General features: G+C 40.9%; 1 protein-coding gene and 1 long non-coding RNA gene across 46 annotated transcripts in view; one reads left to right on the forward strand and one right to left on the reverse strand.

The window, feature by feature from the left end:
* Positions 1 to 26,862, forward strand: part of ANK2 (ankyrin 2) — a 333,329-nt gene that overhangs the window by 275,559 nt on the left and 30,908 nt on the right. For 17 of the 44 annotated variants that reach the window (XM_064149794.1, XM_064149789.1, XM_064149786.1 and 14 more), the window contains 10 exons: positions 5,939 to 6,083; positions 10,589 to 10,691; positions 11,276 to 11,379; positions 13,553 to 13,594; positions 14,475 to 14,510; positions 20,967 to 21,191; positions 22,681 to 22,779; positions 23,975 to 24,129; positions 24,888 to 25,099; positions 25,672 to 25,876. In XM_064149794.1, coding sequence (XP_064005864.1) covers positions 5,939 to 6,083; positions 10,589 to 10,691; positions 11,276 to 11,379; positions 13,553 to 13,594; positions 14,475 to 14,510; positions 20,967 to 21,191; positions 22,681 to 22,779; positions 23,975 to 24,129; positions 24,888 to 25,099; positions 25,672 to 25,876 — 1,326 coding nt within the window. The remainder of the gene's footprint in view (positions 1 to 5,938; positions 6,084 to 10,588; positions 10,692 to 11,275; positions 11,380 to 13,552; positions 13,595 to 14,474; positions 14,511 to 20,966; positions 21,192 to 22,680; positions 22,780 to 23,974; positions 24,130 to 24,887; positions 25,100 to 25,671; positions 25,877 to 26,862) is intronic. The other 27 variants (XM_064149806.1, XM_064149818.1, XM_064149823.1 and 24 more) reach the window with 6 other exon arrangements.
* Positions 4,367 to 26,341, reverse strand: LOC135178700 (uncharacterized). Of its 2 annotated transcripts, none has more exons than XR_010303691.1 (5): positions 26,250 to 26,341; positions 20,277 to 20,347; positions 10,641 to 10,718; positions 6,999 to 7,097; positions 4,367 to 5,134 (listed from the first exon to the last, which is right to left on the reverse strand). It is a non-coding gene; the product is annotated as an uncharacterized LOC135178700 (long non-coding RNA). The 2 variants fall into 2 exon arrangements; XR_010303692.1 differs by having other exon boundaries at positions 6,999 to 7,193.

Here is a 26,862-nt window from a genome sequence, read left to right on the forward strand (position 1 = left end):
GGTGTATGTTCTGCTTAGCTAAGGCCTCAGAAAAGTGCTGTGAATTTCTGGAGGGGCTGAGAAAATGCTGCAGGTTTATGCAGCACAGAATTAAGGAAACAGCATAAAAACATCCCTTCTGAAAAGTTCACAGATGCCTTCTTACAGCTGTTACTCACAATGGCACCTGAGAAATATACACACATGTGAGGACTTCCCAAGATCTTTTGTATTCTTGGCAGTGTTAAATTAATATTACAGTAGCTTGTTCCATTTTATGTTTATTTTATTCCATGCAAATCATTTGGAGTCTAATTAATGTTAACTACAACAAATTGTTGAGATTTGTGAACATGGGTTACAGGGTTGGGTTTTACAAAGAACACAAACACACTTGTGGTACTGGAAGTTAATGGCATTCATGTTCCTAAACAGCTTGTATTGATTGTGAAATGGGTTTTGTGCTGATAAGTGAGTTACACTCTTTAGAGAATAGAACATTTAGACTCAGATGCTACTTCCTTGGGTTTTTTTAAATGCTTGCAAAGCTGCAAGCAAAAGCAAACAAGTGATTCAAAGGAAATTATTGTCTGCTGCATCATGATCAGCGAAATTATTTCTCTCAGACATGTTTTTGCTACATTTTCTCTCTTAGAACACTGAACTACTTCTGTAATTATTGTGATAAGTGGCCTTTAAATTGCTTACAGCCTTATGTTCACTTCAAATTTCTCCCAGTCTTCAGAACTACCATTTAACCATCTTTAAATCCACAAAGCCTACTATGTCTGTCTGCTTCTAGAGGATTGATACAGGGTGCTCCTTCTTCTCAAACCATTTCTGTGTCGTGCAGCCTTTAAACACTCTGATGATGAACGCTTCAGTGATGGTGAAGCTTATAGTGGCACAGGTGCTGCTAGCAGAATTTTGTGGAGTAAGACTTACTAACTTTCTCTTTTGTAACTTGGCTTGTTTGGTTTATTTTTGTGTGTTGAAACAACATGGAAATGGCCTAATCTGGGTGCCTAACACTGCTCCTTTCTGCTTCTTTTGAAGTGTGATTTCCTGAAAGGTGGGAGGAAGAAAAGAAGCCAGAAAATCCAAGATTTGTTACCTTTATCTTGGATAATGGTGGCAGAACTTGCTGTGGCCATCCAGCATGACTAATGCCCTCCAGTGATTTGAATTAACATTGTCTGCTTTCTGTTAGCATCTGACACCACTTAGACACAGCCGGCAGACAGGGCAGAGGTACTTCAGCATGTCACTGTTCAAGGATAGTACTGAGAGTGCCACTGTGCTCTTGCTGCAGGTGGCTGGGCAGGTTGATCACTGTTAAAGCACTTCACACCATTGCTCTTGTAAAATCTGTTTATACAGGCAAAACACTCAGGATGTTGGGAGAATTCCTAACATGGATGGTACTTGTCACAGGAATTTGAACTAGTTGGGGGCAGGATGACTTCTTTAATGAAGAGGCTGAGCATTTTAGTGATGTTGTAGTCTCTACAAGAGGTTTCTGTAATGCTGTGTTTTTATCTGCTTTAAAGTGACAAAATACATTCTGAAATGAAGTAACATGAGACAGTAAACCTGCCAGCTGTAATTATAGAGTCCTAAAGTTGAACAGGAACAGCACTCGAGCAAATAGGTATTACAGGTCCCCCATTGTGGAGCCTGTCCATCACTGGTGATCAGCGTTTTGCTTTCTGCCTGGGAAGCTGTTATATTGTATAATGATATGCTGTTACATTAATGATATAGTACTGATATTCCTAAAACAAATTCCAAGTGCAGGTAATCTATCAGATGACTCAGTGTGGTATGTGAGATCCTGCACTGTGTAGCCTATTTTGAATGGACAGAGAGTCCCACTAATTCTTCTTTAATTTCATAGAACATTTTTATTGTTAGCAAATAACAGTATTATTCAGAATCCTTTACAGTGTACCTGAAAAAAGATCTTTCCTTTGAACAGAAGTAGATGATATTTTTTATTTAGAATCACCTTTGATTGTTTTTTTTTCAATTAGGTTACTGCATTTTAGATGCTAAGTATCAGAGTTAAATACAGAAGCAGATGTGCTTTAGGGACAGAGAAACACCTACACCAACAACAGACTAGATGAAACTGGATTCATAAGCTTCAGTGCAAGGAGCTAAGAAGAAATGTAAAAAAGCAAACTTCATAAGATAGCAGAACCACTATTATACTAAAATGCTGCTTCATCTGCTGTAAGCCTGTTACATGGTCCTACATAGATCAGATATTCTGTGGCATTATTAAGTCTTTCATGCTTTGTAGCCATAAGAGAAAATGGTCCAGAAAGCAATTCACAGGTAATTTGTACCTGATTGCATCAGTTTTCTGATCTAAAAAGAAGAAAAAATCCTTTTTGTTATTGAAAAAAAGTTATATTCAGTGTAGAGAAACTCTCAACAAAGAGAATTTTCCAGCTGTCATAGTAAGTCTGGCATGAGCATATGCTCACAGAGGACTGAGGAGTTACTGCTTTACAGATAGACACTCCATTGGGGTTCATGAATTTTCTAGCACTGGTGACTACTGAATGCCTTGGGAAGTTCACTCCAATTATCTCACTCTTCCAGTTGCAAAAGGGGATAATGATCAGCTGCTTTGCCCAGCACACTGGGAGCTGTGAAGAAAATGCCACATCTGTCTGTTGACCTACCTTTGTAACTGCTTGTTTGGAACTAACTGGCCACCTAGTTATTGTTGTGAATGTTGTTATTAGCTGGTAATGCTGATACCCAAGAATATGCTTTTGTCAAAGTGTACTGCTTCATATTGGTGGTAGCTGCAGCTTGCCCTTTGATAAGCATGCTGAGTTCCTCACTAGTATCTGTAACAGCAGTTAAAACAGTGCTGAGATATGACAGGGACGTTTTCAAAACCCACCTGGATACGATCCTTGGCAACCTGCCCTCGATGGGTATGCTTCAGCAGGAAAGTTGGACTAGATCTTTTCCAACCCACATTGTGCTGGGATTCTGTGACACTTAAGAGTGTGTGTGAGCCTTTTAATAAAGGATTGACTTTAGGGAAGGTGTCAGAGCAAATCTGCATCATACATTCCTTGGAAGTTGCTTCAGGACTTACATATTCCATGAGAAATAGTGCTTGCCATAGCTGTCCCTTCTCCATCTGTTACTTTTAAGGAGCAGCATTTATATGGGGAGCTGCAGACTTATCTTCATGCTGCATAGAAAACAATCATTTTGGCAAACTCATAACTGTATCTGGCTTTAAAGACATCTATTAAAAGCAATTTCTGGCAGTTTCTGTCACTGCCTTCTTTAATTTTATTTTTTTAAACTTCTTGCCTATTTTCTCTGGTTTGTGAGAAACAATTCCAAAACTACTCTCTTGTGAATGTGACTTGGAGATCAGAAACCTGCTTTTCATCTCCAGGTGGATCATGGTTGATTGAAGCAGTTATATATGGGTAAGACATACCACACCCTCTTTTGTGCAATTTAAGAAAACTAAGAAAAGACCAGAACTGGGGTAGAGTGCAAGGTCAACCAGAGTGGTTTGCCCTATCAGTTAAACCTCTGAAAGCTGTTGGTATCATTGAAGAAAGGAAATAGAACCTGAATAGAATATTAGAAGTGGAGATAGAAATGAGTAGTAAAAAATAGGGATTTCTCTTGTAAATATATAAGTGGGTAGCTCATTGAAATCCACTTCTAGGTGCATAGATGCCCACTGCCAATCATGGAACACCAATGCCAAGGGCTGTATTTGTCATGAACTGCTCTGTAAGTGGAGAGAACTTCGCTCTCATTAATTTGATGGGGAATGTGATGGCAGATGAATCGTTTGTAGCATGATTAAAAAGGATAATTTGTTGTACTGCCACAAACTCCCATCTGGCAAGATCTGCTGCACAGAGAAGCTGAATGTGGTTTCGTCTCAGCAGTTACTGTGTCTGGGTACATTTGAATTGCCTGAGACTCAGAACACAGCCATGGTATGACTGTTACTGACACACTGTTACTGGCAGGATGAGCCAGCTTGTTCACTCCTAGTTCACTCCTAGTTCACTCCCTTCACACTAGTATGCCAGCAAGTATCTTGTGTCACCAACAAGTAAGTGTCATGGGGACACTGTGAAGTATTCACGAATCATCTTATTGCAGTGTGCAGATGCTCACATCACATACACAGCCAGTGTTACTTAGACCCATTGGCAGCTCTTGGATGAAAGGCCAAAGCTGAAATAGGAGCAGAGTTCAGATATTTTTGTTTAAAGGATGTGGGTGCTGTGAAAGTGGTGGAGATTTTGCCTTTGTTTCTGTTATAAATGAACTGTCTGGCGTCACTATAAATATCTAGTTTATTTGAAATATAACTTGAAATTCCTTTTGTTGTTTGATTAACAGCATTGCCTTAACATCTTCCAAGTTTTCTCTAAGCTCTGTGCTTTATAATGTGACATTCCCAGGAAACAGGAGGCATCATCTATCAGAAGACAGGAAACATGCAATGATTAAATGTATTTTAGTGTTTTCTGTGAAACTGTGCCCAGTTTCTCCCTCTTCATGTGGGCAGATAGATTTTTCAAGAGTTTTTGTTGTTACACTGAAAAGATTGAGGCTTCATTTTTACGTCTAATATTTGTGCGTTAGAAAAGGTTACTTTTAGATGATAGGTTATAAATTATTTCTTTGTTTTACTTTTCACTTATTTATTAATCCACCACTGCTATAGTTGGCAATACCCATATGTGTGTATGGGGTGACAGCAGCAGTAACAGAAACTAGGTTTTGCAGTATTTGCTTTATTGAGACATTAAATCACACAAGTGGCAACTGTCCTGATGCCCAAGTGAATTCTGTTTGCTCCAGCATGGATACCACTTAACCTGATCTTCACAGCCCTCTATGTCTCAGCCTATCAGAGTGAATTACTGCAGCAGCAATGCAAAGCCTCTGAAGACTGTTCCTGTTGTAACAGTTGCAGTTTCCTGCATGTAACTGAGCTTCAGGTTCTTGACATATGCCCATGCAAGCTTGGAAAATGAGAAAGTTTGAAGGAATTGGTGGTGTAGAATGAAGCCTCCAGTAGTAGTAATGAGCTGTTGGGAAGGAGACTGAAATCTGCAGGCAGAAGGTACAGGCAGAAACTGTGCTGCAAATGGGAACAGAAGGAAACATCTTCGTGTTGCTTGGCAATGTAATCTGTTTTGTTAGTCCACTGGGGGAAAAAAGCAAACTGTGACTTCATATAGACACAGTTTTCTGAGGAAAAGAATTTTGGCCTTTGAATCACCCCAAAACATGAAACCCTGTTATCTGCAAGAAGATTCCTGTGTTGGTGATCACCCAGGTTTTGATTCACTGCTAATTACTTTTCTCATTAATGATTGCTACCATCTATGCACTTGAGCTTATTACTGATATTGTCATGTTTTAGACATAGAAATTTTTATGCTGATTATGGAAGGATGTTGGAGTGTGGGTGAGGCAGCCTCACATGCTGTGGAGTTTGGACATGGAGAGGTTAAATTAGGATTTGCAACTACCACAAATAAGGCCACAGAATAGAAGTTTTCAGCTAAAACCACAGAACTTACAGTCAAGTAAAGAGTTATAATTAATTATCTGTCAGGAGAGCTAACATGGATAAAGGAACAGAGGTACCACACTTTGAAAAGTAGCAATGACACTTCCTCCTTACCTGTATGTGCAACAGCAAACATGAGATTAAACCTAATTGATTAATCACCTTGGTTTCAAAGTGGTTTTATTTTCTAAAACCCTTGCTTAATATGCCAGTTTGATTAAATACATTAATTGCTTGTGGTTTGCAGTGCTTCCTGAGTGGAAAATGCTTTCCTGTTTATTGTGCCAGCCAGCTGTTAGATTCCAGCATGTCAGTGCAATGAAACTCGTGTATGTGCTTATCTCTGTCCCTTCTGTGATTGGTTTAAAGGTGATGACACAATGACAGGAGATGGAGGAGAGTACTTGAGGCCAGAAGATCTCAGAGAACTTGGAGATGACTCTTTACCAAGCAGCCAGTTCTTAGATGGTATGAACTACCTAAGGTACAGCTTGGAAGGAGGACGCTCTGACAGGTATTTGCCTGGGCACTTAGCTTTCCTTACAGTAATTCTGCACACACTTTGTTGCAAATGTCCGTTCACTGAAAGGAAACAGGGGATGCACTTGTCTGTGTTGCTTCATTGGGTTTATCAGTGTGGCAGTGGCCACTCTGTGGGGAGAAAGTGTGGTCAGGAGGAATATCTCCCAACCAGTCCAGAAATGATTAGTGCCATTTGGCACTAATACTGTACTCAGAGTCCAGTGAAGCATTTGTGATCCTCACTTGGGTCTTGCAAAGGCATATTGTCTGTGTGGCCAGGCTGTCTAGGGAAAGGGCTTGTCATCATTCCCATCTCCTCCTTCCATGAGTCAGGGAGATGAGTGACTCAGCATTCGGTGAGCTGGCTTTTTAGAATAGCTTGCTGGCTACAGACATAAGGAAAGGAGCAACAGACATGGACTGGCAGTGAGTTTACTGTCAGCAAGCACGTGACTGTTTCATCATGACTATCAGGAAAGAGAAACATTTTCCTTCTGCCAGCACAGCACAATAAATTTAAAAAAATCCAGAAAACTCAGTGATTTGCTTGTGTCTAACAAGTTGAACTTAAGCCTAGCTGAATTTTGGAATAATAATGCCTGTAGCTTTTACCATTTTGTAATTTTTTTCCCATGTCATTGTAGAGAATGTCACTGGAATCTACAAAAACTAAAATTACAGAGATCAAAATGACAGCCTTTACTAATGTGCATTAGTGTGAACTCAAAGTGGCAGATGAACACCCATGGCTACAGTTTAGAACAGGCTACCCTATTCCTGCTTGGAAGTGACTGTTTCTAGTATAAACCAGTCATGACTCCAGACTTACTGCCTTTAGAATGGGGTTCACCAAAGGGCAAAAAAGAAAGAGTTGAACTCTTGGCAACAGAAAGAATTTTGAACCTACCTCATTTTCTAGCCTTGCTTGTTATTCCAGCAGCATTTCGGAAGCTCAGTGGGATCAATAGGGTGCCTTCAGTTTACTCCAGCAGGCCATGAATTGCTTCTGGAACAAAGAACGTCAGGAAGCAGTTGGGGTTGCCTCGCAGCATGTGTAAATCCTGCGTCATTCAGGTCTTCCGAGCTTGGAGCCTTTGCTGGTCTGTAGAGAGCTCCAGTGAATCCACTGAAAACAAAGTGACTGTGTGGCTTTTTAAGTCTCAGAGGATGTTTAGGGAATACATCAGAATGCTTAAAAATCAAAATCTTTATTCACAGGCTTTCAGTGGTAACAAAGTGTTAATTTTTTTTAGTTTTAAGATGTTGCTCAGTACTGGTTGTGCAGCAGGTGTTAATCCAGTTTCTGTTTTAGCTTTCAGATACCACTGACAGTGAACTTCAGTAGATGGCCACTGCCATGTAATAGCTGTGGTTTATTGTGTGAAAACTATTTCAGATCCTATAGCAAGCATGGTTACCTTGAAATGAAGCAGTATTATAAAGGGAGAAGGAATGAAAAAGTTCATCTTTCTAACTCCACAGTCTCATTTTTCTCTGTCAGGTTACTGGCTCTAAGAATTTTCACAGACTGCTCAAATTATTCTGCTTCAGCTTTAATGTGATTTTCATTGCATTACACCCACTTTGGTTTTTCAAGAAAATCAGTAAAGCAAAATGGTATCAGCAGTCTAGACTCATGTAATCTTAAGCATTAAACAATTTGATTTAAAAACATTATTTTTCTTTTGTAACCACCTTCCCTGTTTATTTTATTTCTCTCTCCCCCTCATTCTTTTTCATACGCTTTCGTTAGCACCATGCCCAGGTAGGTATTACACAGCATGAGAACATGTTGTCTCTCTACCCCTCTCTGGCACCTGTCTCTGCTCATCCATTTTGGAGGCCTGCTACATGCTGGAAAGTTGATTTGGAGAACCAAATGAAGAATAAGAATACTGCAGTTGGAAACAGTTACAGTCTCAAATGAGTATGCTATGTAGTGGTGAATGGTACTACTGTTTTACTACAGCAAACAGTACTCCTGCCAAGAGAATTCTGCTCTTACTTTCTGGATCCCACCTGGGCTTTATTCAGGGCTTAGAAGAGGTGGGTGATACATGTCTGTGCACTACCTTGCACAGGCACAAGACACTCTGAGGTTCAGGAGCTTTGAAGCATTCCTGGGTTCCACAGCTCAGTCTTGGGGGCTGAGCAGAGTGCTAGTGTCCCCACAACCTCTGCAACATCAGATTTTACAACTACATTTGGAATGAATCTGTATTTAGGTGTTAATTTTGTCTCTGCAATATAGGGATTTTTTACAGGATTTCTGAAGATTATAATAACAACAAATTCTGTTCAGTGCCACTACAATTCCTCCTTGACTGGTCTGTCAGTACCTTTAATTCTAAGTCTCAGAAGCACAGATCTTTTAACTACTGGATTGCTCTTCATTTAGCTGGTACAGATAAGGGGTGCTGTCATCTGAACACTAGCTTTGAAATGAAGTGTAGCAGGGCTTCTATAATTTACTACAGGCTTCATCCATGCTTGTGCCTGTAGATAGAGTTTACACCCTCAATGTAGTGGATATTTACTGGTGCTTACACACAGGTACTATATAGTGAATATGCACTGGGCTATGTGTAGCAGTGCCAGGCACTTCCAGGAGCATATAGATAAAATCAGAATAGAAACAACCAGTCAGATCTAGTACAGACATTGTTTCATTCAGTATCTGTCCAGGACATGACATGAGCTGACTAGCAGAACCTACAACTTGGATGGTGAACCTCTCACAAGCATTGCATGGCGCAGCACAGCAGCCCTGGAGGTGTCAAATGTTGCAGTGAATAACGGAGAGTGATGGCAAATGGGGTCTGCTACTGAGGCTTGTTGTTCCAGGAGCCACTGTTCACTGAACTGTTGCTGTTATGGACAAGGGAGGTATACTCTGCCTGCCCAATTCACACTCAAATGTTTAACCAAAATGCTCTTAGTCCAGACTCCCTTTCAGAACTGTTTTTTGACTTTCAGGATGAACTTCTCTCCCTACAGAAGTGTTATTTTAATCAGAATGTTATTCCAGAAATGCTTCCTTCCAATAATGCCAGTCTTACATGTCTCACCTCTTCCACTTGTCTAAGTGAAAGACATCTCATGACATGTAAGAAAGGAATTTATTATTGTTTTCCTTCAAGGCTTCCCTAAGACTGATACTTGTGCAATAAGTATCTTTGCTTTCAACTTTTGGGCAATCCATCTGGTATGTTAAAGAGGCCATTTGTGTAAGTCAGTGATCAGTAGCACTGATTATTTTTCAGTGTCATATATTTCTAATAAAAATAAGACAACTGCTTCTAAAAATGGATCAAATGTTGAGTGAATGTAGCTATTACTGAAAAAGGCTGAGTGGTCTGAACCAGATGGTGAAATAGGATTTCCAACAACATCTGCATTTGAAGTTCTTGAATCTCGTGTTCATAACTTACCCCTGACTTTTTTATGGCTAACTGCTGAAAATGAATTATCCCTTAAAAATCTGTGCCTAGATAAATGGCCTATTGTTCTGATCCAGTGTGTTAGTCATTATGAGTAACTGCTCCTGGATGCGTAAGCCATGACAGTGAAACTGCTTCCCTCAGTTGTATGTACTATATACCTCAGGTAAGGACCAACATCACAGTACATGTACCACCTCTGAAGAGGGCTGATCTCTTAAAAAAGATTAATACTGCTGCTAGTAAATATTTAACAGACAAAACTAGTGCTGTTTGGTAGCAGAGACCCCGTTTACCTCTCTGTGTCCTTCCGTGGTGTCTTATTTGTCCTTTCTTGCTTTTTGCTAGTGGATATTGCAGTTCCATTCTGAGCTAGTGCTTGGAAGCAGCTTATTTACTGCCTTGCATCTCATTGCTACAGCAACCAGTGTTATGTAGAGCTGTGTGTACTTGCAGAGAGAACAGTGCACACAGTTGGGCTGCCTCTCTGAAGATGCTGTTGTCAGACAGAGAAAGAATTTTGTTTTACACAGGAGCTTGCGGCTGGCCACAACTCACGTTGCTGCGTGTACCTTCCAGGGGACAGTGTCAAGCTTACAGTTTTCAAGGGAGAGAGTAGATCACAACAAAGATTCAGAGCCATTTCAGCTTTCTTCAGGTGTCAGCACACTGATTTTCCATAGTGGTTCGCTTATGTGATGTAGCAGGGGACGGAACTCCTTCAAAGTGCTTTATTTAGAAGAAATTAATACTCTTTGTAATTAAGAGTCTGTCATGCCACAAAGCCAAGTGTAATGTGAGTACAAGATAAACTGTCATCTAGAGTAATCTCTAGGTTCTGCAGTTTGAAGCAAGTCAGTCACTCAGCTTTTGTGGCCCTTGGTCAGACAGATATTCAGAGCTCTGTTTTCCCTCATGACTTATCTGCTCCCCCTGGAAGCTGCATCATATTGCTAATGGCACGCTTTTCTCATTCTCCCACTTGATCTGTCATGCCACCTTCCCAACATCATCTGTACTGCTGGTACATTGCTATGGCATCCCACCAACCTACCAGCCTGCGGTCCTTCAGTTCAGACAGGTCCCACACGTTGAGCCATGCCTCCTACCTGAGGGACAGCGCCATGATCGATGACACAGTGGTAATCCCCAGCCAGCAGGTGAGCAAACTTCTCAGTTGGGTACATCTGGAAATAGAGAAAAGATTACAGTTGAGATTGGGCTAATGATACCATGTTGTGTACACTGCTTTATTTTAACAGAAAACTAATGTTAGTGATGTTTCATGGCATATTACCCTGTGCAATGTGAAATGCTATTCCAAGACAAATGGATGAGCGGTGTGAATATAGAAGATTTAGAATGTCTTCCTTTTTAACTGATTTTTGAATGATGCATACAGCTGTTGGGCTAAATATTGAGGTGTTCTAATAAACTCAAGGCTGTTGTCTTCAAAGATACTACTCTGAGGCATGCTGACAGTTAAAAAAGATTTAGAAAGTGCCACTTTGGTAAATCACAGCTTTTATTTCACTGTGGTACCACTAACATGTAATTTCTTGGAGCAAGCACAAAATGTTACAATAAGGGGGTTCTAATCTCTTAATGCTATTGTTGCTCCTTTGTTTTCTTTGTAAAGGAAGTGCAAATGCTTTAAGCACTATTATGCAAAATACATCTTCTTATTGTTTGGTTGATAAGTTGATTTTACTGTGGTACAAAGGAAGGTTTTTTGCTTACCAAGGTAACAACTCTGGCCAAAGAAGCTGAAAGGAATTCATATCGCTTAAGCTGGGGCCCTGAGAACTTGGACAATGTGGCTCTTTCTTCCAGCCCTATTCATTCAGGGTGAGTGTATCCATTAGCATTGTACAAAAAACCAGAGAAACTGAATACCTGCCCTGGCAGCATCTTCAGCTCATGCTTAACTAGTTGTATTTTAGTTCACTGCCTTCTAGAGCTGTCAAACTGTTACGCTATCTTGAGCTCTGACAATTAGTCCAGGCTGTCCACTGAAATCCCTGCAAGCCAGCAAGCTGCAGAGGAATAAGACAGTTGGCACAGACACACGTGAATTCATGGGAGAATGTATACAGGACCTATTAAAAGTTAGTAACACTTGAGACCAAGGGCCTAATGACTCCAGGTAGTGGGTACTTCCTGTGCCAGTGAAGTGCTTTAGGTGAGCACCAACTCTAGTGTTGCTCATGATTACTAAAGGAGAAACCAAGGATTTTAAATGACATGAGCAATGTTACAGGCAAGCAAGCTCAACATTGTGTGCTTTGCACAGGTTTGGCCACTCTGTTCATGTGTCTCACACTGACTCCTTGTAAGCATTTGCATTTAGGCAAGCTCAGTGAAAAATGGAGAGGTGAAAGCACAGGCCCAGCCAAATTTGCACTTGCAGAGCTCATCCTGATGGGCCTCAAAATCTGTCAGTGCATTTGTTTATTTGTTTGAAGTGCTCTTACTTTTACTTACTGTGTTTTAAGTAATTTCATCCTGAATTCCACACAAATAACCAGAGTCCTATTTGGAATGACAGCCAAAAGAGGATCACTGTTGTCAGAACTGATTGCAAACTGATTCCTGACATATAGGAGTTAGCTGTAGAGGCATAGTTGGCTTTGACCATTGTTGGATTTTCTTTTCATAAGCTCTAAAACCAACAACTGAAATGAAAATGCTGGATGTATATAGTGTGTGTGTTTATATATATATATATGAGTATGTCAGCTTTAAAATGGTTTTAGTGGTTTATTCTAACTCTAAGTAGTTGTCAGACTTTTCCCAAGGGATGTTTTACTTTAGACTCCCAGTGAGTGCAGAGGATGAACTAAGTGTTTTCTAGAGGAGTGATGTTTGTTTCTTGGACATGCAATAACTTTTTAAAAAGAAAACCACAAAATTGAGCTCTGTTTGGATTTTTTTGGATCACCGGGATGCTAGTGGTAGGATGAGAATAGCTGATTTTAATTGGAGCAATGCTCTCTGCAGCCTTATATGAAACAGTAACGTTTAAGATGACATCAATTACTATCTTTTTATATATATCAATTAATTTTCCACTAAAGATTCCACTATCAAGTGATTACTCAAGCCTTTTAGCAAATCAGATTTGCTTCTCCTGGCAAATCTGATCTTCCATATTGAGGAAAGTTAAGGATCTCTGGATATGCCGCAAAGCTTGGGTGCTAAATATCTAAGAAGACAGAGTTTTATCACTTTTCTGGCAATATTAGGGGGTATTAGTTCTAATTTCTTACTGAAGTGTTCAGGGAGACAGATCTAATGCCTCTATAAATGCAAATGCACTTCACAGTTTTCATCTCATACCTCACAATATCCTGCTGTGGAAGAACACATTTTCCCTAAGCTGAAAGGCAAAAACCCACTGAACTGAAAGATTTCTTTTCACTTGCAGCATTTAGATATTTCCTGACAGTATCATGATGTTATGTCTCTTTCATCCACAGTAGTTATATGTGAATGGTAAAGATAAGGCTAACTGCAAGAGTATAAATTATGTACAAAGTGATGTTGTTTTCATACCAGGGCACTGGTGATACAGTGGGGAAAAAAAGTTTGCATTTTAGTTGTAATTCTAGGAATTTTGCTGGCAAATAGGTAAAGGTGGGGTAGATGAGAGAGGGAAATCTGACATGTCAGGAACTGGCACTGGAAGGAAGAAGCTTTGAGTTCATGCTTTGACACTAACTTGCATTTGTGTTCTGGAGCAAGAGATGGAGCAGCTCTGCAGTTTTTCCAATTGATTTGCTCATGGTAGAGCTAATGTTTAATGAAAGATATTGATTTCTTTTATATAATTTGATGGTGTCCCTATTTGACTAATAGATTACCCATGTCTATCAGTACTTGTATGAGAAAATGAAACAGTTGGGGTAATACAAATGAAATCCCTTTTCTGAAAGTTACTGCTTCCATCAGTGAAAAATGGAGGAGGATGAGGGAGTGGGTAGCTCAAGCTGTGACAAATAATGTGGATTATCATTCTTAGCTGCATGTCTGGCAAAAAGGAGGCTGGATCCATGCTAACAAGGTAAACAAAATATTTCAAGTGTTGTATATTGACTCCATACTACTGTTTTCCCTAATGTGAAATTAATTTCCTGGAAATAGTTATGGAAACAGGACCTGGCAGCGACCAGCTGATAGTCACTTCTAAAATCTGAGAGTCTGAATGATGGCTGATTCTGCTCTAGCCTTTATAGTCTTTGTTTAGAAGCTACAATAAGGAAAAACAGCAGCTGTGTTTCACTAATAGCAAATGGCTGTTTGAGCGAGTGTAAGAAAATGGCAATAGAGGTGTAGGAAATAAAGAGTGAGATCAGAAAACTAACTGGCCATGTGACAAGTTACTAAGAGCCTGAACAGGCTGAATTGAAAGGCTGGAATTTGTCATTCTGCTGTGTGAAACCAAAGGAGGACAAGAAACATGTTGAAATGAAATGAAGACAGTAGAGGACAGAATGTATTGGCAGGAAATCTGAAGGAAGATGAAATGGTGTTCTCAGAAACACTGTCTGGATGACCTTAGATACCTGAGCCTTTGCTATACCATAGCCCAAATTTCAGTGGTGGATACCTAAACCAAGCAGCATCTCCTCTGATTTGGTTCTGAAGGATGTATTCGGAATCTCACAAACTACATTTTAGGTATCTGAGCACAGAAGTAGCGAGATCAGATGAGTCTGGCTTTGCTACTACAGCAGTAATAACCATTTAGAACCAAGAGTGTTTAGGCAAGTTTTCCATACTCACTCCTACTTCCTCACGTGTAATGAATATGCATATTATCTGTTCACATGTTTAATTTAGAAGCCTGCTCATTTTCCCAATATTTCAGTATTTCATTTAACTCATTCTTTTTTCCCCCCTTTCTTTTCCTTTATGATCTTCAAACATCTATTCTATTGCAGATGCCCTTCTCCATGTCTTGATCATGACAACAGCAGGTGAACTTCTGCATAATTTCTTTCTTTAATACATTGCACTTTTCTTACCCACCCTATTTATCCTCCTGTCTTACCTCACTTAAGGATGCTTTGGTGTTTTGGTAGTGCACGGTAGCCAAAGAATAAAAACTCTACTTTGACTAACAGTGCCACATGGTCCTATTTCTGGAAAAAGTCTGCTTTTTCCCCCATCTGCTGTGTCCTCTGTAAGAAGAGAGGACTGGACACAAGTCCACTGCAAAAAAATCTGAACAAAGCTAGACTGTTTTAACCATTGACTTAATTAACAATACATTTTCTCTGTTGTGGTATGGTTTAATATTGTTATAAGGAAGGAAATCCCCCAAATAATCCAACACAAACCACTGTAGACAGATTTAGCTGCAACTGTTGCATTACAAAGTGGGCCTTTGTCTAACTTGTTTATATAAAGAGTATTGCAGAGCCCCTCCCTAGCCACATACCCAGTTTGTGCCACCACACTGAAACTAGCAGAATAACAGCACAGACCCAGATTTGGTTTTTCCTGCCCCATGCATTTTTTTGTGACCTCAGTTCATCACTGGCACACTGCACAGAACACTTGAAGTGGTACCTTCCCAAAGGAGATGATCTTCACTTGCAAATTGACTGTTGGCACAAGACCTCTCCATCTCCTTTAACATATCCATAGCAAGGTGACAATCTCTAAAATATTCAGCTGTGCAAAATTATTAAATGGCTATATAAACCACTGCACTATGAGCTCATCTTTTTAGACTCTGTCATTCAGTGTCTCACTGATGCAGTGAAGAGAATGTTACCTTAACTTAATATTAGAGTGGTTTCTTGTGTAGGCTCATGTTTTTTGTCCTCCTGGAATGTGTATTTTGCCTTGTTTACGTATGGCATAGCTGCAGCCTGATGGAAAGCACACTGAGGTAGTTGAATGAATCGCTGTTGACTTCAGTGGGCGCTGGATCAAGGCCTTTTCCTTAATTTCACACTCTGTCAGTTTTCCTTCTCCAGCTGAACACTGTGCAATGGCTGAAGCACCCTGATTGATTGTTTCTGCTTCGTCACACTGCGACTAACACTGAATGCTGCTAGATCCTTGTTTCCCAGTTTCTTTAACACTTAACGTACGCAGGAAAGTTCTTCAGTGTGTCTACAGTGGATGTGCTCTATTAGAGCTTTTTATTGTTTCCTGCTACCTGATGAGAGCATGTGTGCCTGCCTCTAGCCAGTCTGAAAGAGCAATCACAGCTGAACTGAGTGTGTGGAGGTGATGGTTTTGCTGACTCTGGTTTGGTGTGTTCAAGAACTGTTGCCTGTTCTAGAGAGGCAATTGATGATGCTAGGCTTGCATGGCTCTTCAGATGATCTCGCATTTGAGTACCAACATGCTTGCTTCTGCAGCCACCTGAAACTGGGACTCCTCTGCAAGGCTAATTACATAACAGTGGCTCACCACAAATCACACAATAAGTATCTGCTGTCACTTTCCCAGGGCTGACACCTCCATTTTTGTTCTATTCGTTCTTAGTCCTATTATCTTACCAGTGAGCGTAGATCTAGAATAAAACCAAGTTTAATTCCATGTGATTAAAATCAGCAAAGAGAATAACTGAGGCTCAGATCTTACAAACATGACATGAAAATATAGGTGGATAAATCCAGTGCATATAAATTGCCAGTGCTTTGTTCTAGTGAAGCTGTTAGAAAACAGCTCTGCTCTCTGTCAGGCATGGAAACAGCCTGAAAGACTTAGAGGCATATTTTAGATGTCCTCACCTAGGAGGATGCTGTAAGACAGTGTTACTTGATAGAGTTACCTTTTACATGGCAAATATGTAATTTTTAATTGCTCTAAAGAGAATTAAATGGCCTCTCTAATTGATGAGTATTGCTAAACTAGAGGGGAATGGATGATGCTTGATCTAACTGCTAACCACACATTTAATAGAAGCATGTAGAGACTCCCCTGCAGTCAGTAACATTTCTAGAAGAGAACTTCTTTTTTTCCTTGCCTTTAATTTAAATGAAATTAATTTGTTTAATTTTGATTTCCCTTCTTTCTCTTTAAAAGAGAGAAAGTAATGCTTTCCCAAAGCTAATTAGTTCATCAATTTGGCTATTCTATTGGATTGCCACCTTGCTAATTTCAGGAAAGCTCTGGATTGATCCAATTTGCAAGCCTGTCAGGGTCACACATCTGTGTCATGGATCATTTTTATTGGACCCTCACTGGCAGGAAATGAAACTCAAAGGCCTAATGCTGAGAAAGATCATCTCATTGCTGCCCTAGTCACCCTTGACACACAAATTTTGACTTTGTTGCTTTAACCCCTAATCTGCTTGGAGTTTGAATCCTCACTTAGTTGAAATGTAAGTTCTTGCCATGGCTTGCCGAGCGAAACCGAAGTCAGCGCTAAAGAAGGATGCTTCCCCTGTATATAGTGAAAGGGTATCTAAAACACGTTCTGAAATACCTTTGCTGAGGAAAAATTCACATAATTTTGAGTTCACTTTTGTTTTAAATGACTTGTGAGAATGTTTCCCTGTTTACAAGCTGTCCAAAATTTTTCTTCCTCTCAGTTTTATCTCATGCCTTCATAGTTCATCCCTGTAAAGTTTTCCTTTACCCCATTTTTAACCCCTTCTGAAAGCTGTAGCTATATCCACATTTTCCCACAAGTTAGCTTTTTTCTTTTATATTTTCTTTAATTTTTACCATAATAAATTACCACAGAAGCATGCAAGGCATTCAAAGAGTGAGCAGGTGCCTGTCAGGGGTGGTAAAGCAAAGCACTGCCTCTCTCCATGCAACAAGAGAAGTACCTCTGCACCTCAGCTTCAGGGAGTCTATGTGATGTTAAAGTTATCCATAAGCTAGGCTTCTGTATTAATCTTGACTGTGGCAAGTTGTAATTAAAAGGTCCTGCTTTCCAAGGGTGATGACTCATTTGGCCAATTATTCCTCCTAGTTTGATTTGTTCATCTGACTACAATCTTAACATCTAGTAAAAGAAACATTGGGGAGAGGAAAAATAATGTGCGTGCGTGGGCAACGGAGTAATTAATTTGCATTTTGCATTTCCTTTATATTAGTCATATGATTGATTTTTTCACTTTCCTAAATGCATACTTCAGAAAGCACGTTTCATGCCATGAGTTAGTTTAGTATGAATTCTTTGTATATTGAGATACAGTCCTTCAAAAGGGTAAAGCTTTCCCAGTCCCTGAAGAGCAATGGCACCATCCAGATGCCCTGCTGTGTAGCAACTAAGTACAAAAAGAAGCTGCTGTGATTTAAAAAATGCTTTGTTGTCATCAATTACTTTTTTTTTTTAACTTGACTGCATATCCAAAATTACCTGAAATGTGCTGATTAAAAAAAATAAAATTGGATTTAATAGGTAGATGAAAAAGTGCTGCAGTGTTGCAAAAGGTTAGGAAATAAGCAGAGTGGTGTAGTGAAAGAGGCTGTGTATATATTCTGTATTAGGTCTACAAGCCCTGCATCATTGTACTGCCCTTTCATACTATGCTACAGCTCTGAAGCTGAGGAATTTTCCCTTTCCACTTCTTTTACACTATTTTAATGCGAGTTCTCCAAAAGGTCCCCTGGAAGTGCCTCTGTGACATGGCTGCTCCCTGGGTAGTATACCAGTTGGCACTAATCTTTCTGTCCTGTCCTTGTACTACTCTGTTTGCCTGGGTTTGCTGCCCAGCAGTTGGGAGGGTACTTGCAGTCTCTTACAGGTTGTTTCAGACCTATCCAGAAGTCACAGAACCCTTCAGGAATCTCCCATTTCATCTGAAGGGCTGTATTAGAGCCATGTCACAAACCTGGGGTGTGGTGTATACGGTGATGAAGTTTGCAGACTGTCTTGTTATTTAGTAAATAATCGGATTTTATGTTAGAAAGTCATGTTTTTAAAGATGATGGTAATCCACCAGGTTTTATCCTAACCATTGTTAACGGTTTCCACCTTCCAATGATACTTCTCTTTGCCTGTTTTCCCACTCTTTGTAGCAATAGTTGGTTTCAGTGGTAGGCAACTGGTAGACCTTGTGATAGAGCCACAGGCGGTGACCCACCAGGCACACTGAGTAAAAAGAAAGCTGCAGCTGTATGGCTCAAACACCCACAGCCTGCCCTTTGCATCTCCAGTGCTCCTCAGAAACAAATATCAGACTCCCTCTGTTAACTGAGCTCTATGAGATCCCAAGTTTTGCAGGCGTGGGAACGCTGCGTGTACAGGATGAGATACTAGTGCGTTACAGATGGTGCAAATCAGACTGCTCTTGCTCCTTCAGCTTCTAAGATAACTAGCCTCAGGCTACTGTAATCACCTAAGGTGTGCTTTCTGAGAAGGCACCACCGCTTCAGCACTCTGCTTATCTTTTAGTTAATCTGAAAGGAATTATTCTGAGAGAAAGAGCACCACATCCAACAATCCATTTTTGTGGTCAGAAGGTGGATTACTTGATTTGGACCCTTACACCTTCTGTATGTATTTCTCTAGCAGTTAACAGTGGTTTTGGCATTGCTGAGACACATGGGGAGAGAAGCTGAGGAGGACATAAGGCAGAGAGATGGTCTAGCACAGATAGTTCAGTGATGGACAGTGAAAGGTGATCCTGTTACAGTAGACAATCCTGAGTATAACAGCAGTAATGAAGATAACTGAATCCTAAAAACTGCTTTCCTGACAGGTTACACAAAGAAAAAGGTGAATGCTAATTCAGTAAGTGCACTCATTAGCTACTGGTAATTGTGGGCTTAGTATTTCTATTGCTCATAGTATTAGCATCAAAATGTGAATCCCTGGGCGTTAGTAACTACCTTTACGCCACCCATTGTAACAGATTTGGACTGATTCACCTAAACACAATTCATCATCACCTTGAGAACAGTTAAAGGCAAATTGCAGTGGAAGCCACAGAACATAACTGCAACAGCTGAGCAGGCAGTATCTCTCAAGCTCTTCTTCCATCTGTGCTTTACAATGTATAAGAATGTATTTTATGAAGGAAGCTCCCATTTTTTTCTCACAATCCCCAGAGGATCAAAGCTGTAAAATGTTTTCATTTTCTTTTTTCCCCCTTTGTTAAAACCACAGAACCACCACCCTCTAAGGAATGAGATAATGGTTGTACTCCCCAGACTTTTACACTAAACAAAGCCTAGAGGTATATGAATGGCAGTAGACTAGGAGCTGCATGTGTGAGAATGACTGGCATCCGTGGTGCATGGTGTGCTTCTGACTGGCGCTTGTGGCTCCTGTTCATCATCCATCTTTCTGACTTGCACGGTGTGTCGAGTGTTGTGTTCTTACAGCATGTGGAATTCCTTGTAGCTGCGTGGACAATGAATGGATGCAATGTTTGTTGCACAGAACGGTCCAGGGGGCAGTGGAGCAATACCTGTATTTGTTACTGATGTGATAAGGGCTTTTCTCTATTGCAGGTCCTTCAGTAGCGTTTCTGCGACTCCCCATGTGATGATTCTATTTTAGTGGCTAGAAGTAGGCCTGATACTGTTCTGTCTAATCTACTCTCACTTCCAGCAACGGGACATTCCCATGCCACATCAGGCATGATCCCAAGTCATAAACTAGTCTTAAAAAAACAACTGAATTCCAGGAATGTCCCCAGTCTTTGTAACAAATCTGTCAACACCTACCTGCTTGTTACACGTGGAACTATAAACAGTTCAGCAGAAAAGAAATGCCATCAAACGTTTTTCTCCCTTTAAAAGAAATAATTAAGATCATTTACCTTGTGGTAGAAGAGGCTCCCTGTAGATGGCTTTCTGCAGCTCTTAAGTTTTCCACTAGGACATTTTCTTTCTGTGCAAAGTAAAGTAAAAATCCTTAAGTTAACCTTTTATATACACACCATGATTGTAGCTACTGTCGTCCCACCAAGAGCCAGAAGTTGTCTTCAAACAATGACATTAAAATCCAGACCAAGACTTCGTTAAAAAAATACAGTTTATCAGAGAGCTAGAAAATTACAAAGGTGGGCTAAAACCCCAACATCCCTTCCAGTCAGAATTGCCTTTACATTCTTGAGTCAAATAGTTTTCTTCAAGAGGCATTTAATATGTAAAGGCTTTAAAGAATGGCAGCTTCACAGCGTAGCTGCTCGCAGGTACAGAGCAGTCATGTTTGCATGTGACACTGTCTCTAGTAGGTCCAGTACATGTGCTCACATTTTAGTGACTGCTGGTGTTGTTACCAGCTGCAGCACTGCAAAACAGGACTTTGTGAAGAACTTAGGTAGCAGTTCAGTCAGTTTAAGAGATGACCTTGGCATGATTTGGTGCTTCACATGGGAGAAAGGCCTTTTCTACCTGTACATCCTGAGAAAGAGCTCTGTTTCCATCCCTAGTTTGTTACGTGTGTGGATCGGAACCAAAGGGATCACGGTAAGGTCTGCAGCTAATTGTTCTCCCTGACTTTTCAGCTTCCTAGTTAGTTTCATGGTGGATGCTCGTGGGGGTGCCATGAGAGGCTGCAGACACAACGGGCTGCGCATCATTATCCCTCCACGCAAGTGCACCGCACCAACGCGGGTGACCTGCCGTCTGGTGAAACGCCACAGGCTGGCCACCATGCCCCCCATGGTGGAGGGTGAAGGGCTGGCCAGCCGCCTGATAGAAGTTGGACCTTCTGGTGCTCAGTTTCTTGGGTAAGAGGGGCCATATGGCCTGGAGGAAAACCTTCCATCGATTGTCAGCTGTTTGCAAGTTGCACTGAAATGGTTCCTTTTTGAGACTGGAACAGAGAGAGATGTTTGTAACATATGGTAAAGGCTGGGGGTGTGAAGTACAAAGCAGTTGTTAGTGAACAATTCACGAGGCTTCGACTTCTTTTCCTTTGAAAATGAGTATTTTTAGCACTAGTGCTGAGGTTAATGTGCTTCCTTGGATGAACTCATTATCAGTGGTGTGATATTACAGCTGTGGGAAAAGACCTGTCTGCAGCCAGTAAAGGCAGTTCCTACTCTATCTAAATCTTTTGCATAGGATGTGAATAGCACAGCACTGATCTAAAGCCTGCTCTGTGCACAACACAAGTTACAGTTGCTTATTTTAGAACCTAGTGTTGTGTCACCAGAACTGGGACTATCAGGGAAGCACAGTGCCTTTGATTTTTCTGGGGTTGAAATTGCCAAGTTAAGCAATAGGACAACCCTGGAATTTTTTGGCCATTTCTTTTGTCCTATGCTGCAAAACCCATAGAAAGATCAGATCTGTGTCTGCTGCCAAGCTTGTTTTAGCAATTTCTAGCTGAAAGCAGCAGTTGGACACTTCCCCTCCCCAACTCCCCGCCCCCCCGCTTCAATTTCTTTTACCAACTGTTCTCCCTATCAACTCTGGCATCCAGAAGTGGATGAGTGAAGGAACCCCTGCTATTACAAGAAGTAGTTTCATGCAGAAACTTAACAAAAGTGACTCTGTAAACAGCAGTTTAAACCTGTTTCAAAACCAACCAGCTGTTTTAAGCTCCTGTTTTATCAGGAAGTATCAGAGCCACTGTCTTTGGTAGTGCTTTTTCTAAACCGTTGAGCTTAGGGAAAGAACAAAGTTGACTGGCAGAATTTAACTGCTCACTGCTTTGGTGTTTTGGCTAATCAGATGCTTTGTACCACTTACTCTTTCCATATCTTCTTGTAAAGAGGAGTAGAAAGAAATCTATAGAGCAGAAGAAATACTGTGCTATCTTATTCAGTCTTCCCATTTTCTTTGTCACATGAAAATTGAAGTATGTCTCCCATCTAACTAATGAGAGCATCTCACGTGCCAGAGCAGGATACAGCAGTTTTATTGACTCTCAGATCTCTGTGCCCTTCCTGCAAGTGCTTTTCTAGGTGCTGTACTGGCAGTGATAAGAGAATTACTCTACTCTTTGCAGAGATGCATTCTAAGGGTCCAAACCCCATTCCCACAGAGTCCACCACCAAAACTCCCAGTGTCTTCCCACAAGCAAGAAAACCTCCTAAATTGAGAAGACTCGCTGATTGCAATCACCAAATTGTCACTGCTAGGATGGAACCTTATTCAGTGTACAGCCTGATTCCACTCTGTGGACCAGACAGCGGCCCTGGCGTTCTGGCACAAAAAATACATAAAGTTTATTTATGTTCTTTCTTTCACTGCTGCTTTGGATGTACTCAGTAAACTTCATCTGCCTACGGCTCCTCCCCCACTTAATGAGGGAGAAAGCTTGGTCAGCCGAATCCTTCAGCTGGGGCCTCCTGGGACCAAATTCCTTGGGTAGGAGAGACTTGAAACAAATTGATGGATGCTGACCTCCCCATTCTTCTCCTCCTTCTGCAATATGATTTTTTTATGTCATTCTGCCCATGATATTGTCCCTTTCTATCATTTGAAATTTTGTATACCTAACCCTTAGTGGACCATTTTCCAACCTTTGTGGTTATGTGGTTTTGTTTTGGTGGTATGTTTGTATCTTTTTCTTAAAGTACTGTGGCCTTCATTTTTGTTTTGGCATGAAATCTTCCTAGTTACGTGCTTGATGTCTGTAGCAAAGCAACCTGGATTGGGACCAAAAAAGGAAAAAAAGAATCTACTGTAAATTTAAAGATGTTCTTTTTTTTTGGTATCAAGGACTGATTGATCAATGTTACACGTTGGATACCACCAGTATAATAGAACACTTTTACTGTGTACCTGGTAACCTGTGAGAGTCTTCTGATTAGTGTTTATACAAATATATTTGTATTTTCCCTCTTATTTCTAAGAGTATGTCTATATAAATATAGCTATATTATATGTACACATATATGTTGTATATGTGTGTATATATATGGATGCATACACTGATACATGTATTGACATCTGCTTGTAAGGCAACAAGACAAATTCTTATCTCCTATACTGAACTAGAAAACCCAGATGATCTCCTCAGACCTCCTTTATCTCTTCCAGGGTGCAAATCAGGAATAAATTCATTGGAACACACAGAATTACACTGAAATAAAATTGGCACAGGTCACAATTGCCCTCTGGTTGCAATGAAATTATTCTGATTTGCACTAGCATAGGCGAGATAAGAATTTGTCCTACTCTCCACATACGTTACAGTAGATTCTCTTTGAAATGAAGTTGCACAGGTTAACCCAGACAGTAGTGACAACTAAAATGAGCATGAGTTTTGAATGGATTTGCAAAACAATCACCAAATTCCCAGCTAAGCACTATTACCTCACCAAATATAATTCACACTGTGGAAAGAGGTGAATGCACTTTGTAATGTCCTTCCGCATTTACTGGGTCCCTGTCAAAGTCTAATCTGAGTTAGTGACCTACTAGTTTAGGCTTACGCCAGAGTATTCCAGTGAAATAGGTAGAATTCCAGGTCACTTTGAAGCAGACTGAATAGAGTTGCTGTTAATCCTGTTTCTTCCTCTCTCCCGTGTGCATTTAATGCGCTGTGTTGCTGTGCCAGGCCTGTGATTGTGGAGATTCCTCACTTTGCTGCTCTACGAGGGAGAGAGCGAGAGCTGGTGATCCTGCGCAGCGAGAACGGGGACAGCTGGAAGGAGCACTTCTGTGACTACACAGAGGATGAACTGAATGAAATCCTGAATGGGATGGATGAAGGTATCTAGTTTGACTTTATTCTGCTTCTGCTTTACTTCTGTAATAGGACTAACTGCTTTTTACCATTTATTCTAATTAGACCTCATGTGTGCACCACCCTAGAAGTTCTGGCACTGGATAATCTACCGATAGATGCTAGACTACTGCTTCTTACTCCTCCTTTCCAGAGCATTAAAGGAAAAGCTTCCATAACAAGCATCCTTCCAAAACAAGACAATTAGCACACTAATCCTTTCAAGTAGTTACACATGTGGGAGGAAATGTCAGTCATGGGTACTCTTGCTTTCTGCAGGAACAGAATGGCCTTGGGCTGTTGAGGAGCTGCAGAATTGGTTGTTTTGATAGCTTTTAAAAAGAAGCCACATAAGCAAACAAGCCAACTCACACGCTTCAAGCTGAACTCATCCTTTGATACTTGTACTTCAGTTTCCTTGATGTTACTCCAGGCTGTAGTGTAAACATGTGAAGTGAAAAGGGGCTGGGACCAACCCCTTTGCTTGCTGATTTGGGGGATGCTGTCAGCATGTTCAGAGGCTGCTGTCTGAATCCCTTCAGTTAGTTGTTCTGTCTGTATAGTCCCTTCATGATTTCTTTTTTAGCTAAACAATCTCCTGAGGTGTGTTTCCTTTTCCTCTTTCATTTCTAGGCAAAACACTTTTTGAAGTTGTAGTTAAATTGTCAGAAGCTTGAATGCATTTTGAAGTTCACTGCATTGTTTCTATGAAATTGTCTTCTGACCATTTTTTTTTGGGCCCCAGTACTTGACACGCCGGAGGAGCTGGAGAAGAAACGCATCTGTCGCATCATCACCCGCGACTTCCCCCAGTACTTTGCAGTGGTGTCCCGCATCAAACAGGACAGCAACCTGATCGGGCCCGAGGGGGGGGTGCTGAGCAGCACCGTGGTACCTCAGGTGCAGGCAGTCTTCCCAGAGGGAGCTCTCACCAAACGAATCCGCGTTGGCCTCCAGGTACCTTGAAGCAATGACAATGACCTTTGGGTGGAGGATCAGCATGTTCTGCTGCTGGTGTATGGTTAGAATGAATTCTCAGGTTCTGAAAGCATTTTGCTAGAATGCTTCTACCAACGGTAAATCACATAAAGGAAAGAATCCATGATGTTTTGGGTATTCCAGCTAAGTGCCTGTTAACCCTATCACCTTGGGAAAAGCAGCTAATTTTGGTGATGATGATAGTGGTGCAGGTCATAGAACAACTTGTTAAATACTGCTGCTGAAAGTCAGAGAAGTACAAAATGCTCTCATAACCGGGTGAAAAGTTCAGATACTGAGCATAACATAAACCAGCCTCATAGCTCACTACTGAAAGAGGGAAAAGTCTTTTCCTTAGCTCCATCCTCTCCTTTTAACTGCATGCCTCCACAGCTTAGCTTGGCTGGGAGGCTGTGCTGCAGATCATCACAGAAAAGGGTGCCATTTAGTGTAAAAATGTGAGTATTTCTCACCAACAGACCCTGTTTCTTTACATGCTCATTAAACTGTTTTCAAGTAATAATTCTGTTCCCATCTCTTGCTTTGGAAAGGCACAACCTATGCACACTGAGCTTACAAAGAAGATTCTAGGCAACAAGGCTACCTTCAGCCCTATAGTGACCCTGGAGCCCAGGAGAAGGAAGTTCCACAAGCCCATCACAATGACAATTCCTGTCCCCAAGGCCTCCAGTGATGGGATCATGAATGGTTATGGAGGGGACACACCCACTTTGAGGTTACTATGCAGCATAACAGGTAGGATGCAACTCTCTCTGGAGCTTTTTACGTGCATATTGAAACTGTCAGTCATCATGGGCTGAACATGTGAAACTCATTATACACATGGGATGAGAGGCTATGAAAATAAACTACTTTCCAGACAATTACTGTTTAGCAAAACCCAACATTGTTGTTTGGATAATGAGAGCTGTGGAGAATATTCTGTCTTCATTTAGTCTGTATCTGGAGCTAAGCTACAGCAGCTGCTCCATCACCCAGTAACCCCTTTCCATCAGAGAAGTGGTGTTAGAAAAAGAAGTGAAGACCCACCAGCTGCAATAAAAATGGATTTAATTAAACAGCTAAACTGATCCCAATGCCTGTGTAAGGTATATAAAGTTGAACTCACCCCCAGAAAAGGTGCAGCAGTCATAATGAAGAGGTAAACAGTCCTCAGGAGCAGGATTTTACAACCAAGACTCTCTAGGGATAGAGAGGAGGGGAAGGACAAGAGAGAGCCCCACCCTGCTCAAATCTCCCCTTTTATACTGAGGGTGATGAACACACCTGTAGCTAACTCCTGTCAGCTGCCATGGCTGACTTCAAACTGCTAATGGCCTGCAACCTGTGGCTGGCCTGGGATTCTGTCCCTGCTAAACCAGGAGACAAACCCCAGGTTTGGGGTTTTTCTTTTGCACTTTCTTTACAGTTTGTTTCTTGAGAACTAGCATAGCTCTGCCTAGCAGATAAAATACAATAGAGACATGGTGCTGCTTCAGAGGAAAATACTGGAATTAAACACTTGATACTTGCTATAACTCCTGCCATTAATTAAGAGACAGAAAAGAGGGACATGCATTTATTCTGTTTAGAAGTTAGCATTTTTTCTTATTTTCAGACTAATTTCAAATACCATGACATGTGTGAGTGAGTCATTCTGGGGAAGAGGTGTTTTTACAAGTTCTCGATATAAAGAAGGTAGTTGAAATAACAGAAGCAACATCTGGTCAACAAAGTATCTG

This window comes from Pogoniulus pusillus, chromosome 10, assembly GCF_015220805.1.
Source record: "Pogoniulus pusillus isolate bPogPus1 chromosome 10, bPogPus1.pri, whole genome shotgun sequence".
NCBI classification, from domain to species: Eukaryota; Metazoa; Chordata; class Aves; order Piciformes; family Lybiidae; genus Pogoniulus; species Pogoniulus pusillus.